At 37.7% G+C, this 21,550-nt stretch overlaps 3 protein-coding genes across 5 annotated transcripts; 2 read left to right on the top strand and 1 right to left on the bottom strand.

Annotated features, from left to right (window-relative positions):
• On the top strand, nucleotides 483–11,468 carry LOC109832608. Of its 3 annotated transcripts, none has more exons than XM_020399976.1 (8): nucleotides 483–835; nucleotides 1,856–2,164; nucleotides 5,408–5,763; nucleotides 8,053–8,264; nucleotides 8,839–9,095; nucleotides 9,474–9,652; nucleotides 10,829–10,979; nucleotides 11,088–11,468. In XM_020399976.1, exons 1-7 carry the CDS (start codon nucleotides 697–699, stop codon nucleotides 10,901–10,903), a joined length of 1,527 nt encoding a protein of 508 aa, XP_020255565.1. In that variant the 5' UTR covers nucleotides 483–696; the 3' UTR covers nucleotides 10,904–10,979; nucleotides 11,088–11,468. The 3 variants fall into 3 exon arrangements, with proteins under 3 accessions (XP_020255565.1, XP_020255564.1, XP_020255566.1); XM_020399975.1 differs by having other exon boundaries at nucleotides 10,829–11,000; XM_020399977.1 differs by lacking the exons at nucleotides 483–835; nucleotides 1,856–2,164 and adding an exon at nucleotides 3,501–3,839 and having other exon boundaries at nucleotides 10,829–11,000.
• LOC109832606 (haloacid dehalogenase-like hydrolase domain-containing protein 3) lies at nucleotides 12,025–15,807 on the top strand. Its single transcript, XM_020399974.1, has 8 exons — nucleotides 12,025–12,203; nucleotides 12,298–12,417; nucleotides 12,518–12,621; nucleotides 14,538–14,613; nucleotides 14,704–14,776; nucleotides 14,967–15,040; nucleotides 15,321–15,414; nucleotides 15,543–15,807. The coding sequence occupies exons 1-8, from the start codon at nucleotides 12,071–12,073 to the stop codon at nucleotides 15,604–15,606; spliced, it is 738 nt and encodes a 245-aa protein (XP_020255563.1). The 5' UTR covers nucleotides 12,025–12,070; the 3' UTR covers nucleotides 15,607–15,807.
• On the bottom strand, nucleotides 16,436–19,133 carry LOC109832605 (cullin-3A-like). Its single transcript, XM_020399973.1, is given in 5 exon segments — nucleotides 16,436–16,830; nucleotides 16,979–18,992; nucleotides 18,995–19,036; nucleotides 19,039–19,102; nucleotides 19,104–19,133. Coding segments are annotated over 4 exon segments (2,022 nt in total). The 3' UTR covers nucleotides 16,436–16,830; nucleotides 16,979–17,106.

Genomic DNA, 21,550 nt, shown 5'->3' with positions numbered 1-21,550 from the left:
TATAATGTTATTGTAGCATAAATAGTAAATTTAGGTTCTCCTGTTTGTATAAGAGCATCTCCAACAGCTTCCCCATTTCTCACTTTTGGAGAATTTAGTTAGGTTTTTGGCCCAACAGATTCCCTATCTCATTCCCTAAAATAGGGATGGAGGAGAAAAAATGGGGAAGCTTCCCCAAATCTGCAGCATTCTCCAAATTTTTGGAGGAAAAAATGGGTTCTTCAAAATGGGGAAGCTGTTAGAGTTGGTGTAAAAATTAGTTGAAGAATATGACTTTTGCTTCCTCATTTTAGAGAAAATTTTGGATAAACTGTTGGAGATGAGTAGATTAAAATTTGTCAGTACTAGTCCCTTAGTCTTAAATAATTGCACTGCAGTCCCTTATAATATTCAATAATTTCACTTTAGTCACTCGAATCTTCGAAATTACATAGGAGTCCCAGCCAAGCATCCTATTTGCCCTTTTACTCCGCGTTGGCGTTCGCAAAAGTAAGTTACCGATCGCGGCTAATTAACGTCTTCGCTTACTCACTCTCCTCGTTCTTCTCTCCCCAGATCCAAATCCTCTCCGTCCCTCAAAACCCTAGCCCTTAACTCAGATCTGGAGCTTGCGAAAACATGGAGATCTTTCTGTCGACTCGAGGATTTTCCCTCCTCCATGAGAAATTTTGAATCGAAGACAGAGTTCTTGAGAGAATGGCTCTCCACCGGAGACGCGATGGTGGGAAGAGACCGATTCGATTCTGGAGGCGGAGGTTCGCTTTGACGATTTTCTCGCTCTCTCTCTTGTCTCTCATTTACGTCTCATTTTTCGGCGTAAATTTCCCCTTTCGAGGTGAGATTATCAATTCCTTTTCGTTCACTTTCTTCTTTAATTGATTCGATATTAGACGACTCTTCTGCAAGTGTGAATCTTTTTTCTCACGGGATGTAGTAACAGGGTAGAAACAAAATAAATTTATAGAGGAATTTGATTTTGCCAATAATTCCTTAAGATGCCGCTACGTCCAGCTAGATCACCCGGAGTTTTAATCCAGACTCGGATCCCTCAACACTTCAATCCAGCTAGAAATGACCAGGCTTTTGGAACCTTGGGAGAACTGATTGTACGGCTTTTGAAGGAATGGGGATTCTTGCTTTTGAGTGAAACTCAGTGGGGTTTTGAAGAAATGGGGATTCTTGCTTTACCAATGTGGCATACTTTCTTAGCATTACCTTGTGGAAAGTGTTATTGGGAGTCCTTGGGAGTCCAGGACTCTAGTTTACAGAGTTTTCCGCGTTGGCCACTCAGAAGCTAGCGAGGCTTGGACACCTGTATCTCATTTTTATATTACTTCATACAACTACAGTCTAGGCCCATGTAATGCAGTTTTTATAATGTCAGATGTCATGAGACAAGCAAACAAATATGTGACATATAGCTCGATGGTCCTCTAAGTACATGTGTATTTGTATATTATATACGTGTGTATATAGGGATGGTCTTCATAAACATAGGGATAACCTAGCACCATTTTTCTCCATGACATCAATAATAGGAGGCTCACACGTTACTATGCTTAACAGGCATCATACTCCTTTTCACTATGTGACCACATACGTGACGCATTCTAGGCACTCTCGAGACTTGTACGACCTGGCTGGGTAGCGCTTAGGTTAAGAAGCCACCTAAGAGGAAGTGCAGACTGCTTTTTAAAACAATGATCTATTTATATCAATAGCTATTTCAAGAGATTTTTTTAGGAGATGGTTGAGAACATCATGTGTACACTATTTTTTTTCCACTCAGTTGTAAGATGTTAACTGTCAATTAATTCATTTTGTTTACCACTGTGTTCTATATGGATTTTGTTAGGTTTACACCATGCGCAGGTCAATCAAGGAACAACGACTATAGAGATTGTGAAAAGAAAATGGAGATATGCTCATGACCATTTAGCTACCAACATATATAACTATGGCAAAGTTAAAGATTCCCATTTTGTAGTTGATGAAGGCTTCCATAGTTCTACAACTTTTCCTAAGTTGAACTTGCATTACAACAATGAACGAAAAGCTTCCCATAGAAGGACTGATGGTGACACTCCCACCATGATGAGTTTGAATAAAAATAAATGGAAATCTGATCTCGCTAAGCCTTCAAAATCCAAGTCTCGAAAGCGTCGTAAGTTTTTCCTTGACAAACTTTCCAACTGAGCTTTCAATTTTATGAAATTTTTTTATGTTTGTGAATTTTTTGTAACTACCACTCATTTTCTTCTATGTTGAATGTCACTAATAAAATATGTAGTTCAACAAGGCCAAAAAGAAAAGGAAAGGGCAAATGTGGGTTATGACATATTTTCACTACTGAAAAGCTGCTCATATGTCATGTTCCTTTCATTCTGGCTTTTTTCTGGTGATATTTTCCTTATTTATTCCCCGTAACCAAATCTATGATACTACAAAATTTAAGTGCAGTGAAATTTTTTGTCCCCCCCCTTTATTTTTCCATGTCTTTATACGCACATAGCTTACAGTGATTTAGAATCCCCCTGAGGAGAAAATACTGCATGCCAACTTCCATTCTTTCAGTTTCTTTCTGCTCAAAGCAGCTCTATGATGTTTCCAAATCGATTTTCTTTCACTGTACAAATATGAAAAACATTCTGAAAACTTTGAATCTGCAACTCTACATTTCCTGTTTCTATCGGCTTCATGTTCCTATTGTGCTCAAGTCATCTTTCCAAAGTTTTCAACTCAATCAACTATCACTTGCATGTATGGAAACATGTTTTCTCATTTATTGTCTGGATAGAGAATAACTTTTTTTACCTGGATCCTTCTACTTCCTATTATTCCTTATGAACAGGTGACAGCACTCAATTCATATTTTACTGTTCATTCAGACATTAGTGCTAGAAGGTGAGAGAGTCCTTGGGAGTCCAGGACTCTAGTTTACAGAGTTTTCCGCGTTGGCCACTCAGAAGCTAGCGAGGCTTGGACACCTGTATCTCATTTTTATATTACTTCATACAACTACAGTCTAGGCCCATGTAATGCAGTTTTTATAATGTCAGATGTCATGAGACAAGCAAACAAATATGTGACATATAGCTCGATGGTCCTCTAAGTACATGTGTATTTGTATATTATATACGTGTGTATATAGGGATGGTCTTCATAAACATAGGGATAACCTAGCACCATTTTTCTCCATGACATCAATAATAGGAGGCTCACACGTTACTATGCTTAACAGGCATCATACTCCTTTTCACTATGTGACCACATACGTGACGCATTCTAGGCACTCTCGAGACTTGTACGACCTGGCTGGGTAGCGCTTAGGTTAAGAAGCCACCTAAGAGGAAGTGCAGACTGCTTTTTAAAACAATGATCTATTTATATCAATAGCTATTTCAAGAGATTTTTTTAGGAGATGGTTGAGAACATCATGTGTACACTATTTTTTTTCCACTCAGTTGTAAGATGTTAACTGTCAATTAATTCATTTTGTTTACCACTGTGTTCTATATGGATTTTGTTAGGTTTACACCATGCGCAGGTCAATCAAGGAACAACGACTATAGAGATTGTGAAAAGAAAATGGAGATATGCTCATGACCATTTAGCTACCAACATATATAACTATGGCAAAGTTAAAGATTCCCATTTTGTAGTTGATGAAGGCTTCCATAGTTCTACAACTTTTCCTAAGTTGAACTTGCATTACAACAATGAACGAAAAGCTTCCCATAGAAGGACTGATGGTGACACTCCCACCATGATGAGTTTGAATAAAAATAAATGGAAATCTGATCTCGCTAAGCCTTCAAAATCCAAGTCTCGAAAGCGTCGTAAGTTTTTCCTTGACAAACTTTCCAACTGAGCTTTCAATTTTATGAAATTTTTTTATGTTTGTGAATTTTTTGTAACTACCACTCATTTTCTTCTATGTTGAATGTCACTAATAAAATATGTAGTTCAACAAGGCCAAAAAGAAAAGGAAAGGGCAAATGTGGGTTATGACATATTTTCACTACTGAAAAGCTGCTCATATGTCATGTTCCTTTCATTCTGGCTTTTTTCTGGTGATATTTTCCTTATTTATTCCCCGTAACCAAATCTATGATACTACAAAATTTAAGTGCAGTGAAATTTTTTGTCCCCCCCCTTTATTTTTCCATGTCTTTATACGCACATAGCTTACAGTGATTTAGAATCCCCCTGAGGAGAAAATACTGCATGCCAACTTCCATTCTTTCAGTTTCTTTCTGCTCAAAGCAGCTCTATGATGTTTCCAAATCGATTTTCTTTCACTGTACAAATATGAAAAACATTCTGAAAACTTTGAATCTGCAACTCTACATTTCCTGTTTCTATCGGCTTCATGTTCCTATTGTGCTCAAGTCATCTTTCCAAAGTTTTCAACTCAATCAACTATCACTTGCATGTATGGAAACATGTTTTCTCATTTATTGTCTGGATAGAGAATAACTTTTTTTACCTGGATCCTTCTACTTCCTATTATTCCTTATGAACAGGTGACAGCACTCAATTCATATTTTACTGTTCATTCAGACATTAGTGCTAGAAGGTGAGCTGGTAATAAAAAAAGAACTTGCTTGATTTTGACTTTAGTACAGACTCTTTATGATGTGTTGCTACAATCTTTGTAAGAAAAATTTGAGAATTAGAAGTTTTAGTGAACGATTTTATCTCATCTGATTGCTAATTCTTGAAGTACTGCTCAACTCCTAGTTATATTTGCAGACATTCCTCACTTAGATGCATCAATAAACAATTGGGTTCTTTAAAACATGGAAAATGCTGGAAACCTGTGATTTATGTGCCTAACTTGGAAGAATTTCCATGCTGCTCTTGTCAATAGTTTTAGGAGAAAGGGTTGTCTGGGTTAGCCAACTTATTGACCCTATACCATCTTAATATGGACATGAACAAAAGATGCAGCTAATAGATTATTCAATCAAGTTTCGGAAATGAATGTCTTATTGGGCAGGGTATGAGTCCTAGTCAACGTCAATATGCAACGTTTCTTTCGTAAGAACAAAGAATTAGATCTATGACCGAATTTTATAATAATAATGTAGTTACTACTCATTACAATATGAAAAATGAAAATAAGTTTTCCATTGAAATGTAAAGAGAAGTGGAGAAATTGTGCATCTCGACTATAGGCAAGTATAAAAGCCACAAACATATGGTTTCAAGTTTTTCTTCACCACCTGAATGCACATCGGCCGTGCTTTACAATCAAAGAAGTACTTGCTTCATTTTTGTGTGAAAAACTAGTAATTCTAACATATTAGTTCCTGTAATTTTGCTATTATTTTCTTATCTACTAAAATATTCTTCTCATATGTAGCGTTTTTCTCATGATTTTTTTGTGCCAAAAACCTTTCAGATCTTCCATGCGAAGTTGACTTTAAGGAGACAATTGATGATCTGGTGGAGCCTGAAAGCTACATGAACTATACAAAATTTTCACTGAGTTATGTCACTAAAGAGGAGAAATCTGATGAAAATTTTTTGTTTGAACCCCGGTTTGGTGGACATCAGACCCTTGAAGAAAGAGAAGCTTCATATTTTGCTAGAAATCAGACACTTCATTGTGGCTTTGTTAAAGGACCAGATGGGTATCCTAGCTCTGGATTTGATTTGAATGAAAGGGACAGGGCATATATGGCTACTTGCAGAGTGGTGGTATCATCTTGCATTTTTGGGAGCTCCGACTTTTTGAGGAGACCAACAAGCAAGATGGTAAGTAATTACTCAATTCACATTTAGCATAATTAGCATGAGGTGGCAGCTCATTTGCTTAATGTGCTGCCAAGAAGTAGACTAGTGGTGAGGCCCATCCTACTTGTCACGTGGAGTAGGTGGGCTACACCACTTTTATATCTTTGTAGCTTATTTTGCGAAATGAGGTGGCAACACTCTGATTTATGAATATGAAGAAGATAGATTTCAGTGTTCTAAAAGTGCAGTGCTTGTCCTATAATAAACATGTTCCTATTCGCTACGCTACAGTCTACACACATTTACACAGTGTTACCTAAGTCATGCCAACAACCACGAACTGTTATCCACTTTTTGTTGTTCTGTTTCATGGAATATTCATGTCCAAGATATCAAGTTGGCATCCCAAGAACTAAAAGATGAATGATGAATGATTGATCCAATGAGCTTTTTCCATATGTTGCTCTCTTAATAGAGTTATTCATGGTTTTCAAGACTTGCACTATAACTCTTTACTTTTGAGTATGATCTTAGATCGCTAATTTAAATGAAGTTCCAAACATGCTTGTGTTTTGAGTTTCCTCAATAAATTTCATATCAATATTTGCTAATTCATGCCAACCTCCATGAACTGTTGTACACTTTGTGTTGTTCTGGTTCGTGGTGTATTCCTGTCCAGATCACCAAATTGACAACCAAAGAAATACGAGAAAAATGATGAAGAATTGATTAAATGAGCTTTTCCTTTATATTTCGTTTTAATATTTAAATTTTTATACAATTATTTGTGTTGTTCAAGACACACTGTAGGTTTTGTTTTTGAGTTGATCTTAGGTTTTCTAATTTAAATGAAGTTCAAAACTTGTGTTACTAATTAATGTAGTTTGTGTTCTATTACTTCAATAAGTATCATATTGATATTTGCTTTCTAGATAATAAATGATGAAACCTTCTATCATTCCATGTATAATTGAAATTTGCTTTAAAATGTATGTGCATACGCCTTATTTGTACATCTGCACACAACTAAATCATGCATAATTGAAATTCTCATGAAACGCTCCTAGGTTCTCCACAAGCTTAAAAGTTAACTTGATTAAGATTATTTCTGTATGGTGTACTATTTAAAATGGCGGACAACGTCCCATACCCCTACCATGAACCAAAGCGACAAAATTTGATAGTACTGTATTTACATATATTTTTTTATTTCTTGAATTGTTGGGATATTAATCACGGTCAAAATCTTGATTGGTTTGGCTTACTTCTATCTTGATGTAGTCAATTTCAAATTTTTTTGAGCAATATTGATCTTATTTACCATAATTGTTTAGGCGCAATTTGTGCGCTCCCTATGTTAGTATGGATCCTTAATTCATGCGCATTAGGATGTTTCGGTCAGTTAAAGTCTTAAAGATTACTTTTGAAGTGTAATTGTGTAAATCATCATTTGCATTTTCTTTTAATGTTGGCATATGGTGCACAGTTTACACATAATTTTTATGTTAGGAAAACATCCTATAAGGAGTATCTGTTATTGGACAAATTCCATTGGGTAGCCGATTTCTTCTATGCTCTCTTGAAGCTTTTACGCTTCAGAAGTCATTCGAATTAACAAAGTGCTCATTCCTTTTATTTACTCCGTTGCGCCTTTCCTGTCACTTTGTCAAGTAACTTTCCTTGTCAATGTTGGAAGACTAACAGACTGCTCACTGATCCCTGCCAATTCAGTGGTCTTCCTCCATCGGAATAGCCTATGATTCCTTCCGTGTTCCCACCATCATGCTCTATGACCTCTATGCCATTTCCTTGTCTTTCAGGCTCATAACAAGCGTTGACAATTTTCCTTTAAAAAAAAGAAAACAAAGAAAGATCGGTGACAAATGACAGTTACACTACTTCACTGGGTATTAAAACCCTTCTTCTGACATGACCTCTCCTGATTCTAACTAACGTTTCTTAACTGTGGGCCTTTGCGGTTTCTTGAAATTAAGGTTCCAAGAAGATTAGCTTTAGGAACTACCTTGATTCTGCCAATGCTTGATTGATATAACTTGGTAATTCTCATGAATTGGGAAATTTATTGATCTCTTTGACTTCATCTGTATGTTTTATCTTCATTCCTAATGCTGACTAAATGGTGACTGCGAGTGATCAAACTATACATGTTGTACTTTCTGCATACTTGTTATTTCACGTAGTCCTAATTCTTGTGATGGCAAATGACCTCGGAAAGATGCAACACATGTTATAAATGTTACCAGTTTTGTTTCAGCTCTAATAAATGTTACCAGCTTGTGTTTGCGGCAGATTGGAACATTTTCAAAGAGCAATGTTTGCTTCGTGATGTTCTTGGATGAGCTAACAATGAAAAAACTTTCTTCAGAAGGACAAGTTCCTGATGACCAGGGAAATATTGGTTTGTGGAGAATCGTTTTAGTGAAGAACTTGCCATACATAGATATGCGAAGGACTGGAAAAGTTCCAAAATTTTTGTCCCACCGGCTATTCCCTTCTGCTAGGTAATGCATTAACCAAGAAAGCAACCTTTGTTTTGTATGAGATTAGTCATTTGTCAAGATTTCCACTAAGAAAGTCCAATTTTATGTTATGATACTGGTTGACATGTATGTTGAGCAATCCTCTTGTATAGTTTCTTGCAGTGACCATATTTATATACCAATGATCCTTTTTGTTTTATAATCTGTGCTATTGTTGTTTACTCATGTGTTCATATTTGTCAAAATTTCCACCAAGAAAGTCCTATTTTATGTTCTGATATTGTATGACATGTATGAGCGATCCTCTTGTTGAGTTTTCTGCAGTGACCATATTTATATACCAATGATCCTTTTCGTTTTATGATCTGCGTCATTGTACTTGTGAACTCATGTGTTCATATTTGTCAAAATTTCCGCCAAGAAAGTCCTACTTTATGTTCTGATGTTGTCTGACATGTATGTTAAGCGATCCTCTTGTAGGGTTTCCTGCAGTGACCATAATTATATGCCAATGATCCTTTTTGTTTTATGATCTGTACCATTATTTTGAACTCATGTGCTCATGGAATTATTCATATACATTTTATTGTTTCAGGTATTCCATTTGGCTTGATAGCAAACTGAGACTGCAAACTGACCCTATGGTGATCCTTGAATATTTTTTATGGAGGAAGAGGTCGGAGTATGCTATCTCCAACCATTATGATCGTCACTGTGTCTGGGAGGAAGTTCTCCAAAACAAGCGCTTGAATAAATACAGTCACATAGCTATTGATGAACAATTTCAGTTCTATCAGTCTGATGGTCTGATCAAGTTTAATGAGTCTGATGAGGATGCTCCTCTTCCAAGCTGTATGTGTCATGTTCCTTATTTTTACTATACAAATATTACTTCTTGTTTTGTATACGATTAATGCTCCAAGGACCCAAAATATGGGACCAATGGGTGGGACAGGTGATGTGTCCCTTCCCTATTGGATAATGAGTTGACCATGTCAACTCATTGCCAACTCATTATCCAATATTGGATAATGAGTTGACCATGTCAACTCATTGCCAACTCATTATCCAATAAGGGAGGGACACATCACTAGTCCCACCCCTTATTATCCAATAAGGGAGGGACACATCACTAGTCCCACCCCTTGGTCCCATATTTTGGGTCCCCGTAGCAGCGCTCTTTGTATACCCACCAATTGTTCTTCTGTTTTTTTCTTTCTTTCTTTTCAGATGTACCTGAAGGCTCCTTTATTGTGCGTGCTCACACCCCCATGTCAAACTTGTTTTCATGTCTTTGGTTCAATGAGGTGGACCGGTTCACTTCACGTGATCAATTGAGCTTTGCATACACTTTCTTGAAGTTAAGAAGAATGAATCCCGGAAAACAGTTTGCGCTGAATATGTTTAAGGTATGGTGTACATCTTGGTTGTACATTGGAATTGATTTCTTCCTGTGCAAGTATCACCTATCGATTATCTCATTCTTATATGCTTCTCTAACTTTATGATGAATCTGTGATAGAATCAACGTTTCTTATACACTGATATTTGTTTTCAATGTTAAGATATAGTGCGAAGTTGCCATTTTCAGAATCACAAGTCTCTCTGACATATTAGCACTTCATGTCAGTGGCATTGGCATGTAACCTAATTTTGCAACTTATTGGAGTTGTGCTATAACATTAAAAATAAGGATTCTAGTGGAGACACTCATTAATTTGTAGTTGAAAAACTAATTAGGACCTCCTTATATGACACTTGAAAAAAAAAACTTAATGACCTTCCATTACCCTGAATACAGGTTATGCATGTTTTCGAGCACCAAAGCTACCTGATATATCATAGGCATGGTTAGAGACGTACAATTAAAGAAACTTCCTTTATGCTAATAATGCCTTAGATGGACATGCCTAAACCTATTGAAGAGGGCTAACAATGGAATGATGGTGAGATGGAGGGAGAGGACGAGTATGCATTTGATGGACATGCCTAGACCTATTGAAGGGGGTAACCAGTGGAATGATGGTGAGGGGGAGAGGACAAAAATGTGGTTGAAGATCTTCCATTAGTACCTGACATTGGGGTTGTGCCATGTATCTGATTGCATACTGCTGGAGTTGGGCCTTGGGGCCAGATACTTTTTTTTGTTTTTGTGGTGGGGGTTGGCGGCGGCCGCGGCTACAAGAGGGTAGTGTTAAGGAATGAGTAGATAAATACTTCCGCTGTGGAGAATGAGATTGAGGTTTCAAGATGATAGGAGATGCAAGTCACGTGCCAGATGGTCAGTGAGCAGAGAATGGTTGATTCTTCTTATATAGTGTTCCTGTGTACTTGGTTTACTCTACTGGTTGATCAGGGATATACGTTGAACTTTATTGTCTGAACCACAATATATCATTGTCCCTATTGTGATTGTTTTGCTCTCTTTTGTGCTTGTGTGGCTGAAGGAGATCTCCATCACAACAACAATTTTCACTTTCGATAGCACTTTTATTTTATCATTACTTGAAAGATCAATAGGATTAAAAGTAGTTACTATTTGGTTGTAAATAAATTACACACTAATTCCACTGCCCATGATACAGGATTGTGAACGGAGAGCAATAGCTAAGTTGTTCCATCACAGAGTCGAAACTTCACCTTCGCCTCCAGCTTTCTAATAGTCATTGGTTTTTTTCAGCATGTCAAGCTCAGGTTACTGCTCGAGTATGACTCTATTAGTACTGCTAAGCCTATGTAAGTATTGGATTCCTTCAGGTAACTTGATGCCCATAGCTCATCTCTCACAAGCAACTTCAAATTTTGATTTCCGCTGCCTGATATCTTTATTTGGTTTATTTGCAGTGCGAAGACAAATACGTGAAAGTTCAACATCCATGTGGGATAGTGCCTTTGCATTACTCCTCTTGGATTTAAGCTGTATATCTTAATTTTCATGTAATATTTGTGTCCTCGCTGAAGCAGGCATATGGTTTCCCTCTTCTCGTGATGAAATCCAACTTGTATATCAGCGAGTATCTTCCCATTCTTTTGGAATAGATTCTTTATTCTCATTCTTCTGGTATCTATGCTTGAATTACACAATAAAGACTTTTCAATTCTGTACTGCAGCATGTTATTGTGTGTATATAATGGGAAGACAAGTATCATACGTGCTGTATAATTCACGGTGTTGCATAACTTGTTGAAGTATATATATTATATTCTTTTGGAGGTTCTTCGTTGCTTTTTATGATCAATGTACGCAAGTGTTCGACTGGACCAAAACATTTGGCTCAGTTATCAAACATCGATAAAAAATAGGTGTCTTTCTTTCTTAAATAGGAAATTAGGAACTCGTTTCTTTTTAAATTAACCGACGAGGCTTCGAAGATGAGTTTTCCTTATGATATACTTCACAAAACTATCATAGAGTAACAAGAGTTGTGCATAAAAAAAACTATCGTAGACTAACACGAGCATTCAAATCAACCCGAGAAAACTATCACAACTATTAAACAAGCATATGATAGTTTTATCACATTATGATAAAACCTGAAAATCGTTGACAGTTACTCCGATAATAGCTAATAGTCTGGTAATTTTTGCTCAAACTTCATCATAGTAAATTAAACACAAGTAAAAGTCAATAGTATTTTAGTCCTTATAAGTTAAAAGTGACAGTAATCCGTGGTGATTGGAATAGTTGAAAGGTTTACAGTAAAAGCGTCTAGGTGGCAGTTTTCGTACGGAGAAGTTAATCTGACGCGTCTCTAAACCTGTTTGAGTCGGCAGAACCGACAGCGGCCCAACAATCTTAAAAACGTACGGATCGCTCTCTCCGTGTCATGTTTGCGGCCTGCTGGAGAAGTAGTATGTCGAGTTTGAGGCCGCCGGCCCAATTCCTCCTCAGATCCACGATCCCATCTCCCTCCTCCGTTCGCACCACGACGACGACGGCGAGAGCAATCTCATCTTCAGGTGCGATCAAAAAAAGAAAAAAATCTCCCTCCAAAACAAACCAAACCAAACAAAAAAAACACTATTTTTATCAATTACGCAATTAATTTCTCAGCTGGTGTTGCGCCGCGGCGGCGGAGGGCCTACGACGGGCTGCTTCTGGACGCCGGAGGCACTCTCCTCCAGCTCGCCAACCCGGTCGAGGAAACCTATGCCACAATTGGCAAGAAATTTGGTACCTTTTCCATTTTTTTTAAAAAATTTTAATTTTATTTCCCCTTCTATTTCTTTTTATTTTTAACGTTTTCTCTAATTCTGATGAGGGATTTATCAAGGATTAAGCGCGAGTGAGAGCGAAATTAAGCAAGGCTTCAGGAGGGCATTTGCGGCTCCCGCCACGGGTTGTTCTCGGGATGATTATTTCGAAGAAGTGTATGAGGCGAGATTTCTCTCTCTCTCTCACATTTTTTTCTTTTTTTTTTTGGAAAAAATTTCATCTTTAGAGGTTTTTGGTAAAGGTTAACTGTGTATGTAGAACGGTAGAAGAGCCCTTTTTTACTGTCTTCACGCCGGATGTTGATTGATCCAAACATTGAAAATAATGCAGTTATCGAAGATTCTATACCCCGGCCTAATTCATTTATGCCTTCAATGTTTTCTTTTCTATATAAAAGAATAAACAATTGTGTGTAGAGTTGTACCGGTCAGAGTTCCACTAGTCGGAACTAGTGATGCAGGCTAATCTGATGTTTGTTTGTGAGTATCGAGTGGGAAAATTCGGAGCAAAATTCTCATGTTTGCATAACGCAAGTTACTTAAGTGCAAGTTCTGGAGACTTCAGGGTTTGTGCTTCCGGAACAAGTGATGGTATATAAGTGCAGGTATTTAGTTGCTAATTAGCCGTGTACTAGAGTCAAATTAATTGAAAGAGTATTCGGATGATCAACTAATGATTCCTTGGACAGGGAACGATATAGCGCTAGGAGAAACTGTTTCCTGGGTTTGTATTTTTCAGGGGGGGGGAAATGATGGGATTGTTTTGAACTATTAGGTGATTTAGAAACTTCTACGCCCACTGAACTTAGGTTTGGCAGTGTCGTCACTTTCTTCCCCTATGGAAGGTTATGAGTTCAAATCGCCAGATATGCATTTAGCTAGGAGATTTTCTAATTTATATGTTGGGACACACCAACTCCGACTGACTGCACAATGATTTGAGAGTTTAAAATGCAAGATATCCGCTTGTCATAATATGCGTGGAGGCTTCTTGTCATCTGTCTGCATAACAAACAAGTATTCTTTGTTCCTTCGTGGTGTTTGTTTTTCTCTATATCGGAGCTTCAACGATTCAAGCTTAGGAGCTCTTCTCCCTCAAAAAAGAGAAATAACAAATGGGCTATGAAGTCATAGAATGCATAGAACGACCAACACATCCTTTATTATGAAAGGCCAGCTACTTGAACTCTCTCTCTCTAAGAGAACACTCAACATCAGAAGTGGTCTATATAAACTCCCAGTGAGTTTTGATAGTTTTAAAATGAGAAATCTCGTATTTTTCTCCACCAAGCATCTCCCAACACATCGTCTATGCCAAGTAAGTGCTTGTCTTGTTTCTAGACTTTTTATGGAAATTGGAGCCCAGAAATCCACCAATGAGGTAGCACCTCCAAGAAGAAGGCTGTTCTTTTAAAAACTGAGAAGGCATTTAGTAATAAGGTGATTGGTTATAACTTGAAATATTAGATGATTGTGTATGAACCTGATGATGTACTGCAGGACATCTGGTTGTGCAGATGATGATGACGTTATTTGTTACTCCTCCAATGATCAGATATTGGCTTCGAACCAAGAGGTGGAACATACTTTAGATTGTTCAATCGCTGTGTGGAGGCGTAGTATAGTTCTTCTCTACTACTCATGTCTCTTGAAAATATAGTTACTGCATATGATGTACTTGGAATTGCTAGGAACATTAATCTACTTTTCCATATCTGGGTCAAGAGTTTAGTGATCCAACATTGCTTCATCATAGAGCTCATTAAAGCCAAGGAATCCAGTTTGATTTCATCATTTTCAATGAACTACTCATCAGAACCTTAATTTTAGAAACTAAGAGAGGGTTTTAAAAAGATGCACGCTAATTTGTGATACGTTATGCTAGTTAGTGATCTAGAAAATTGTGAAGGATAATTTATATAGAAAAGTTCATTTAACCTTTTATGTTTGTAAATACAATGTGGCAAGCATATGCAGTATTAGATTCTTCTTCCTTGTGGTGTGACACCACGTTTTGTTAGATCTCATGCACCTTTCATGGAGTTTATGACTTAACTGCTTGATTATTTCTTGCATCAGCACTATGCCCACGGTGATGCATGGCGCCTACCAGTAGAAGCACATGAAACAATGTCTCTTCTGAAAGATGCTGGAGGTCATAGTACCCAAGTTTTCTCTCCTATTATGATATCATGCAAATATCCTTTTTTTAACGGTCACTAACTGTAGTGTAGGTAAAGTGCAGTTAAGATGGCCGTTGTTTCTAACTTTGACAATCGTCTACGTAAGCTGCTGAAAGACCTTAATGTTGCTCATCTGTAAGTGTTGTGGGTTATCATTTGTCCTGTTACTTTTGCAGTCACGAAGCAGATGTAGTCATGTTAAGTTATAAAGTTGGGAGCCTTCCTTTCCAATTAAGACGCCAAATTGATTTATGCAAGTTTAGAAGATTGCAACACAAGGTAAATTTGTTACAGTAATTCAAGTGAGTTATGTTTTGTTTACCAGGTTTGATGCCATTGTCATATCCTCAGAGGTAGGATATGAAAAGCCTCGGCGAGATATCTTCAAATCTGCATTAGGTATGTATTACAAATTCCAGCAAGCAATTCATGTAGCTTTCTAGGGGGGGGGGGGGGGGGGGGGGGAGGGGGGGGGGGGGGGGGGGGGGGGGAAATCTTAAGTACATTTAAATAGAACACATTTGTGAGTACTGCATTGGCATATACTCTTACCATCGGAAGTTTTTAATATGTTTTACATTTGGATGTTTCTGGAATTTTGAATGCCTGTTTTGAATTCGGTAAGGGTCAATTTTCTTTTTAATTTTACCCTTCTTTGAAATTTTCTTACATTTTGCAGATCAAATAGGCGTGGAGGCTGGCAAAGCAGTACATATCGGAGACGATGAGAAGGCAGATAGGGATGGTGCTAATGCATTCGGCATAGACTGCTGGTATGTGTATCAAATGTCAATGGTGCATGAGATTATGGTGCCCTTGTATCTTTGCGTTTTATAAATGTCACAGTGAGTGATTATTTGTCTACGCATGCGATCATTTTGATGTATTGGATCCTCTGCAGGTTGTGGGGATCTGATGTGAAGACATTTGCTGAAATCTACAACCGGATCCTCGTTGCAGATTAGAAGCTAGGAGAAAGTGAGACGCTGATAACGGAGAATGGAGACAAAAGTTGCAGGGTTACACATGGAGAACACATTTAGATTTTTATTATTTGAGAAAAACAAAATACATGCATGTTTTTTTTTTTTAATTCTCACCTTTTACGGCAAGAGAGATGCATTTAAACGATATTAAATCAATAATAATGTGTTATTTTACTTTCCCCTCCCAACTGAGCAACCACCTGTTCACTTAGCATCATGAGCAGCATTCGCACGTACCAATAAACAAGCTTCAAAATGTGCGCGCGGACGAGCATTGGGAGATTGCTGCCATAATTTAAATGTTGAATGCGCTGATTATTGTAGTACAACTAACTTCAAATGTTGAATTCCTAACAGATTGAGGGACAAATCGATAACTTAAAACATATAGACGAGAATGATAAGGTCTCCGTATCAAAGAAGGTGCCATTAGCTATTAAGCGTCATTTTAGTAAACAAAAAAATAATAATAAATAATAATCCCTCAGGGGTAAAAAAAGACATAATTCACAAACTTATCAAAGAAGAGTTCTTGTTTCATTAAAAAGGAAAGGTAATTTAGAATCTAATCCAGCTAGGATTCTAAACGAAAGAACAACCAAGATTAGAATCTGTTCCCTCAAATGAAATCTGTGAAATTAGAAACTAAAATTCGAGCTGATAAGAATTAGGCGACTCTATAATAATCATAATAATCACCTTGCACGCCAACTAGCATTTGCTCGAGAATTATCAGCAAAGAGCAAGGGGTCTCTACTTTTTCGTCTCAATCCAAGGGCCAAAATCAAAGGTAACAACCATAACCAAATTTTTAACAGCTTCCAAGATCGAGCACTACTATTTTTTAATCGCTGACAGATGGACAAAATGTTTCCATGGCATAATCTTTCTATTCACAAAGGCTGTAGAAATTGGATTCTAAATAACATGATAACATTTCTGAGATGCCTTACATGAAGAGATTCATGCATCTCCAGAGGCCCAACAAATAGGTGCAGGAAAATGATCTTGCCCCCCAGAATACCACACACAGCACAAGATGACCAATAAAGCACAAAATGACCAAAAAGGATGATAAGTTTGAGTTAACCAGACGATAGCGCCGTGCTACGACATTTTCCAGCAACCTGGTCCTCCAATTATCATCCTCAAAATAATGCCATCTTGGTTTGTGGCATCATGCAGAGTAACAAGATTCACAATCTGAAACAAGAAAACAAAACCAACAACATAAAAAACCAATTAAACACAACTTTTTGTGCAGATCCATGCTAGGTTAGAGTCAGTTAAGCATCACTCAGAAATAAGGCTGGAGGGAAAAAAGGAAAAATGGTCAAAAGTAAATATCTACCATCAGAAAGGTGACAGCTATACTTCATATGAGGAATAGCAACAGAAGCAAGGGTTACGAAAAGATGATCATATTACCCGGTGTGCTTGGGCTCTTAAGGCCTCAAATCAGAGTATTCCATGTTAGATTTAGGCAAGGTATCGATACAGTTTCCTATCAGACTTATCCCTTTCTAAGAACTCCCGCTCAATTAGAGATTCGATCCTCTTCTTTATCACCACTGGGTTAGGCAGAAACCTTGCCTGTAACTGCTTCGTCACCTCTGTTACAATGTTATTATGATCTAATACCCTCCTAGATTTCATAACCCTTACAATGGCAGCCTCAATCTGAGGCTTCCTGTCCTCCTCCACTCTCTGGCGAGTCTCCTGCTTCTCAGGTTCAGATTCCTTCTGAGCCGCCACTGTACCAATCTTTACCTTAATGAACTTACTTGTAAACTTATCATTGAAATAGAAGGCATCATCCTCTACAATGTCCTTGCTCATTGGCTCCTTTCGAAGCACGTTCTTACCTTTAACACAAGCAAGGGATTGAAGGCACCGTTTAAGATCAGAAGCCGGGATCTCCGTGGCTTGTTCTATTTCTTTGTAGTTCAGCCGATCACATGAATTGAACAGCATCAAGATACACATCTGGTATGTAGAAACATTCAGCTCATGCTTCTGGCCCTTGCCAAAGGTTGCTTTGATATCGGCTGTACCCATATTTGTTTGCCAAGTCAACCTCCGCCCAGTATGAGTTCCAAGGTAATATGATTTAAACCTCTCACATACGCCAAGGATTTCAGTGGGAAGGTTGCATGCAGGACTGGGCTGGGTTGGCCAAGACCCAGTTGTAAGAATTTGCACCCCCAAAGTTGGGCCATCTCCAATCTCAGAAGATTGACTAGCGTAGAAGTCCCGCATAGTATCTTCAGAGGTCCTCAAATCTGTGAACATGCCTTCAAGTTTTGAAGTAAACTGATACCCACACTCTGTCTTCAGTTTTACTATAAGGCTTCTCTCAGCATCATCAGAAACAGTTTTACCCGAAAGAAGCCGCTTTGCCAAGTGCTGCTTATAATATTTCTCAAATACATCCTTCTCCTGTAAGTACCTAAACAACATCATCACTTTGTCAAGGACAATCTCAACATCCTCTTCGCTCACCCCTTTGAGGCCTTTACGGAGTTTATCATCAACATATAAGGAGATGAATTCAGGAGATCTGTTGTTGAGATTGATGAAGTATTCAAACGAGGCATTTAAAGCATTCTGGAAAGTCTTGTCATTGTTGAATGAAGTGCTGATGATTTTATCATATTTATCTTTCTGATCTAAAAGGCGTTGAACAAAGTCCACAGGATCCTTTAATCTCTCTGGATCTACTACAAGCTGCTTCCCTGTTTCGCGAAGGTGAGATGTCATCACATCTCTGATTATCGAGAGACCACCAGAAACTCGACGGAACAAACAGTACATTCTGCTAAGATCTTCATATTTGTCATCAATAAGCATATTTACAAGGCCAGAGTTCTCCATGTGAACCAACCTCTGCATGTAGTTCGTGATCATCTCTCTCTCCACTACATCTGTTAATTTAGCTTCACTTTTGGGGTCTAAGTAGTGTGAAACCCTCTCTATTTCTTCATTAAGCCTCTTTTCAGCTCTATTGAGGTATTCACCACAATCACAGCATTCAACAAAGGTTTGAGACTCGGTTTTGTAAAAACTAGCAGAGATCTCTAAGAAAGGCCTCTCAAACTCTTCTTGATATACAGAAGATCCCAAATCCATCAACATTTTAGTTATGTTCCTCATCAATCCTCGGTTTATTACTTGACCCATTCGCTCGTCCTGTATGAGTTCGAGGAGAGTGATGAGCAACCTGTTTTGGATCTGACTTGAGTGAATGACATGATCCCTCCATAGATTGAGGCCTAGCTCATGAACAGGTACCTTGTTGGTAACAGGAACAAATGTCCTATCCATGTACATTAGTATATCACGTATCATCTGAAGTGCCTTATTTGATCACACCACTTGCGGTTCAGCTCTTCCAAGAACAAACCACCTGAGCTGCCTCTATGGATTTTGCTATTTCTTTTAAGTGCCATGTCATAGTTGCTAATAGTCCAGAGTATTAGTTTCTCACCATGCTTGTGAAGCACCATATTTATAGGCATTTGCATTTGTTAAATAAGAAAATAGGAAGTAAGGATACAAATTGAAAGTATAAAATAGAAGTTAGAAGATGATGGCATTTCTAGCTCATCTGAAGAAGCATCAAGTATCTAATATATTTTTGGGATATTCAAGTTGGGCTGATTTGGCAATGGCATAAAATTATTGTTGGACATAATATTTCAAACAATAAATTAGATTCCAGTGTTATAGATGCATCATGAAGCTCGAATGGTTTGCTAAGGACCTACAAGTTATTGACATAACTTGTTTCTCAAACATTAACTTGGGCGGGTTAGTGCTTGCAGGGGCCTATAATAACATTATCAACGATTTCTGGGAAAAAGTAGTTTCGAAAGAAAACTCTCTGATCTTTGTTTCCAGATAATGCAAACTTAGGTTGCAAAAAATCATCCCAAGAGTCTTAACCAACCAAACATTAGTAGAAGACTCCTGCTACTCTAGTTTAGGGGTTGTTAGATTTCTTGTTAGAGCATTGCAGTGGTAAACATTTTCATGTATGCTACGGATACAAAGTCTGTCTGGCTACTGACAACAACATAGAAGCAACATAGCAAAGTTTTAAAGTGGGAGATAAAGAGTACCCACCATGCCATGAACTTCATTTTCAATCCACTTCAAGATTTAAAGTGAGAAAGTAGGAGGAAAAGCAACTAAGCATCATTGTCATCGCTCTCCTTGCATCTTCTTGATATGGAGTAGTTTGCAAATTTTCCTTGACCTCACAGGTAACTAAACTACTACTGGAAGTAAACCCCAGAGAGCTGGCATGTGGGTGTGTTACATACAATATATATGGTTTTTCAATGTAAATATCATTTTAGTACTACCATGTCCTAGCAGCAACTACACTAGCAACGAGACATCCTGGTCAGCAGTAATAACAATTACAGTTCCAGGAAAAAAGTATGAGTACTGATAACTATATTGTTAGTAAACTAATGCCTGTAAAAAATAATCAAAAGTTGTTTCTCAGTTCAACTGAAATAATAAAGTAACACCTTGTCAGAAATAACAGTCCCAAACAATAACTGAGACTATTGATAACTATTTCTGCAGTACACGGATGTCATTAAAAAATTAATAATAGTTATTTCACAGCTCCATTGAATCATGCACACACTTTGAATGCTGTTTCTAACCTATACATGTAAGTCCCATAGCCCACCAGACCCAAGTAAACAGATTTCTGATTCAACAGATTTCTGCATAAGGCCTCAAATTATATGGACCTTACCCATTCAATGAGTCTTGTCTTGGAAGTTAAGGCTTGACCCAGATATGCCTTTATGTATACAGGCAAGTCAACTGCATGTTATACTCAGAATGGAAGCACAAATCTGTTATCTTAAGTACTTATGTTAGCTCATGCTTTCATTTGGCTTTATAAATGAACAACTCCTCAAATTATATCAACTACCAGATCTTTTCTTTTCTTTCTCCTCTTCTTTTTCAGGTCAAAACCAAGTTCATTTTGGTGTATCCCTCAAAATGCAGACCTCTGACTACAATATTACACAAGTCTTATTGTACACACAACCCAAGACGATACCATGCTTTCATCCTCCTTCAAATGTTGTTCTAGACTTATGCTCAAGAAGCCCCCATACAAAATCTTTTCAACTCCTATCCTGGGTAGTAAATATCTCCAACTAGCAAATATTTTGAAATATCAGCCAAGTGTCTACGCCCATCTATGTTGGATCACAACAGGTACAGATACAGGTTTGGGTACGGGTATGGAACACGACAAATTTGCAAAACGTAGGGTATGGGGACACGAAGAAGTTTATGATGAGTGTTTTAAAATAAATCATGTATTATATAATTGAGTGCATGCCCAAATAAATACAAAGATATATTCAAGTAGTGTCCAACGAAGTGTCGATGCGGGTACGGGAAAGCGTCTGGAGTACAGGTACAGCATCAGATAGACACAATTGATAAGTTACAACTATTAGAGCACCAACATCCTGATAAATAAGTATTTTTCACAATCCGAAAGGAATTAAAGCACTATGCTCAAGATATACTTGATTTACGAATTACCCAAATCTAAACAGTAATGAATATATATTCCATTGGTAAGAGATAAAGAAAACAATGTATGCACAAGTGAGTTCACGTGATTCACTGAAACTCTCAAATGACAGAAATAACAATGTAACTGTAGACACATTAATACTCCTTCCATCCATCCTTCCTCTAACATGCGGGCGACAGAATCGTAACTAAATAGCTTCTCAGTAGGAAAGTACAAAACCGAAATTTTAAGTCACTCATTAGGTGCATATGATATCTAAGCTATCAACAGATACCCTATAAAGATGAGAAACCTAGTACCAAGGGTAATACATGGCATTGAGGGCAGAAACAAGCATAACCT

Source organism: Asparagus officinalis, chromosome 3 (assembly GCF_001876935.1).
Source record: "Asparagus officinalis chromosome 3, Aspof.V1, whole genome shotgun sequence".
NCBI lineage: Eukaryota > Viridiplantae > Streptophyta > Magnoliopsida > Asparagales > Asparagaceae > Asparagus > Asparagus officinalis.
Note: the sequence above shows the minus strand (reverse complement) of the source record. Positions and strands in the feature narration are given on the sequence as shown.

Excerpts from the sequence above, each read along its gene's own strand:
- LOC109832608 (XM_020399976.1), top strand. The coding sequence starts at position 697 with ATGGCTCTCCACCGGAGACGCGATGGTGGGAAGAGACCGATTCGATTC. Across the intron at positions 8,265-8,838 it reads CGGCTATTCCCTTCTGCTAG|GTATTCCATTTGGCTTGATA; the intron begins GTAATGCATTAA and ends TTATTGTTTCAG. Across the intron at positions 9,096-9,473 it reads GGATGCTCCTCTTCCAAGCT|ATGTACCTGAAGGCTCCTTT; the intron begins GTATGTGTCATG and ends CTTTCTTTTCAG.
- LOC109832606 (XM_020399974.1), top strand. The coding sequence starts at position 12,071 with ATGTTTGCGGCCTGCTGGAGAAGTAGTATGTCGAGTTTGAGGCCGCCG. Across the intron at positions 12,622-14,537 it reads ATTTCGAAGAAGTGTATGAG|CACTATGCCCACGGTGATGC; the intron begins GCGAGATTTCTC and ends TTCTTGCATCAG. Across the intron at positions 14,614-14,703 it reads TCTTCTGAAAGATGCTGGAG|TTAAGATGGCCGTTGTTTCT; the intron begins GTCATAGTACCC and ends GGTAAAGTGCAG.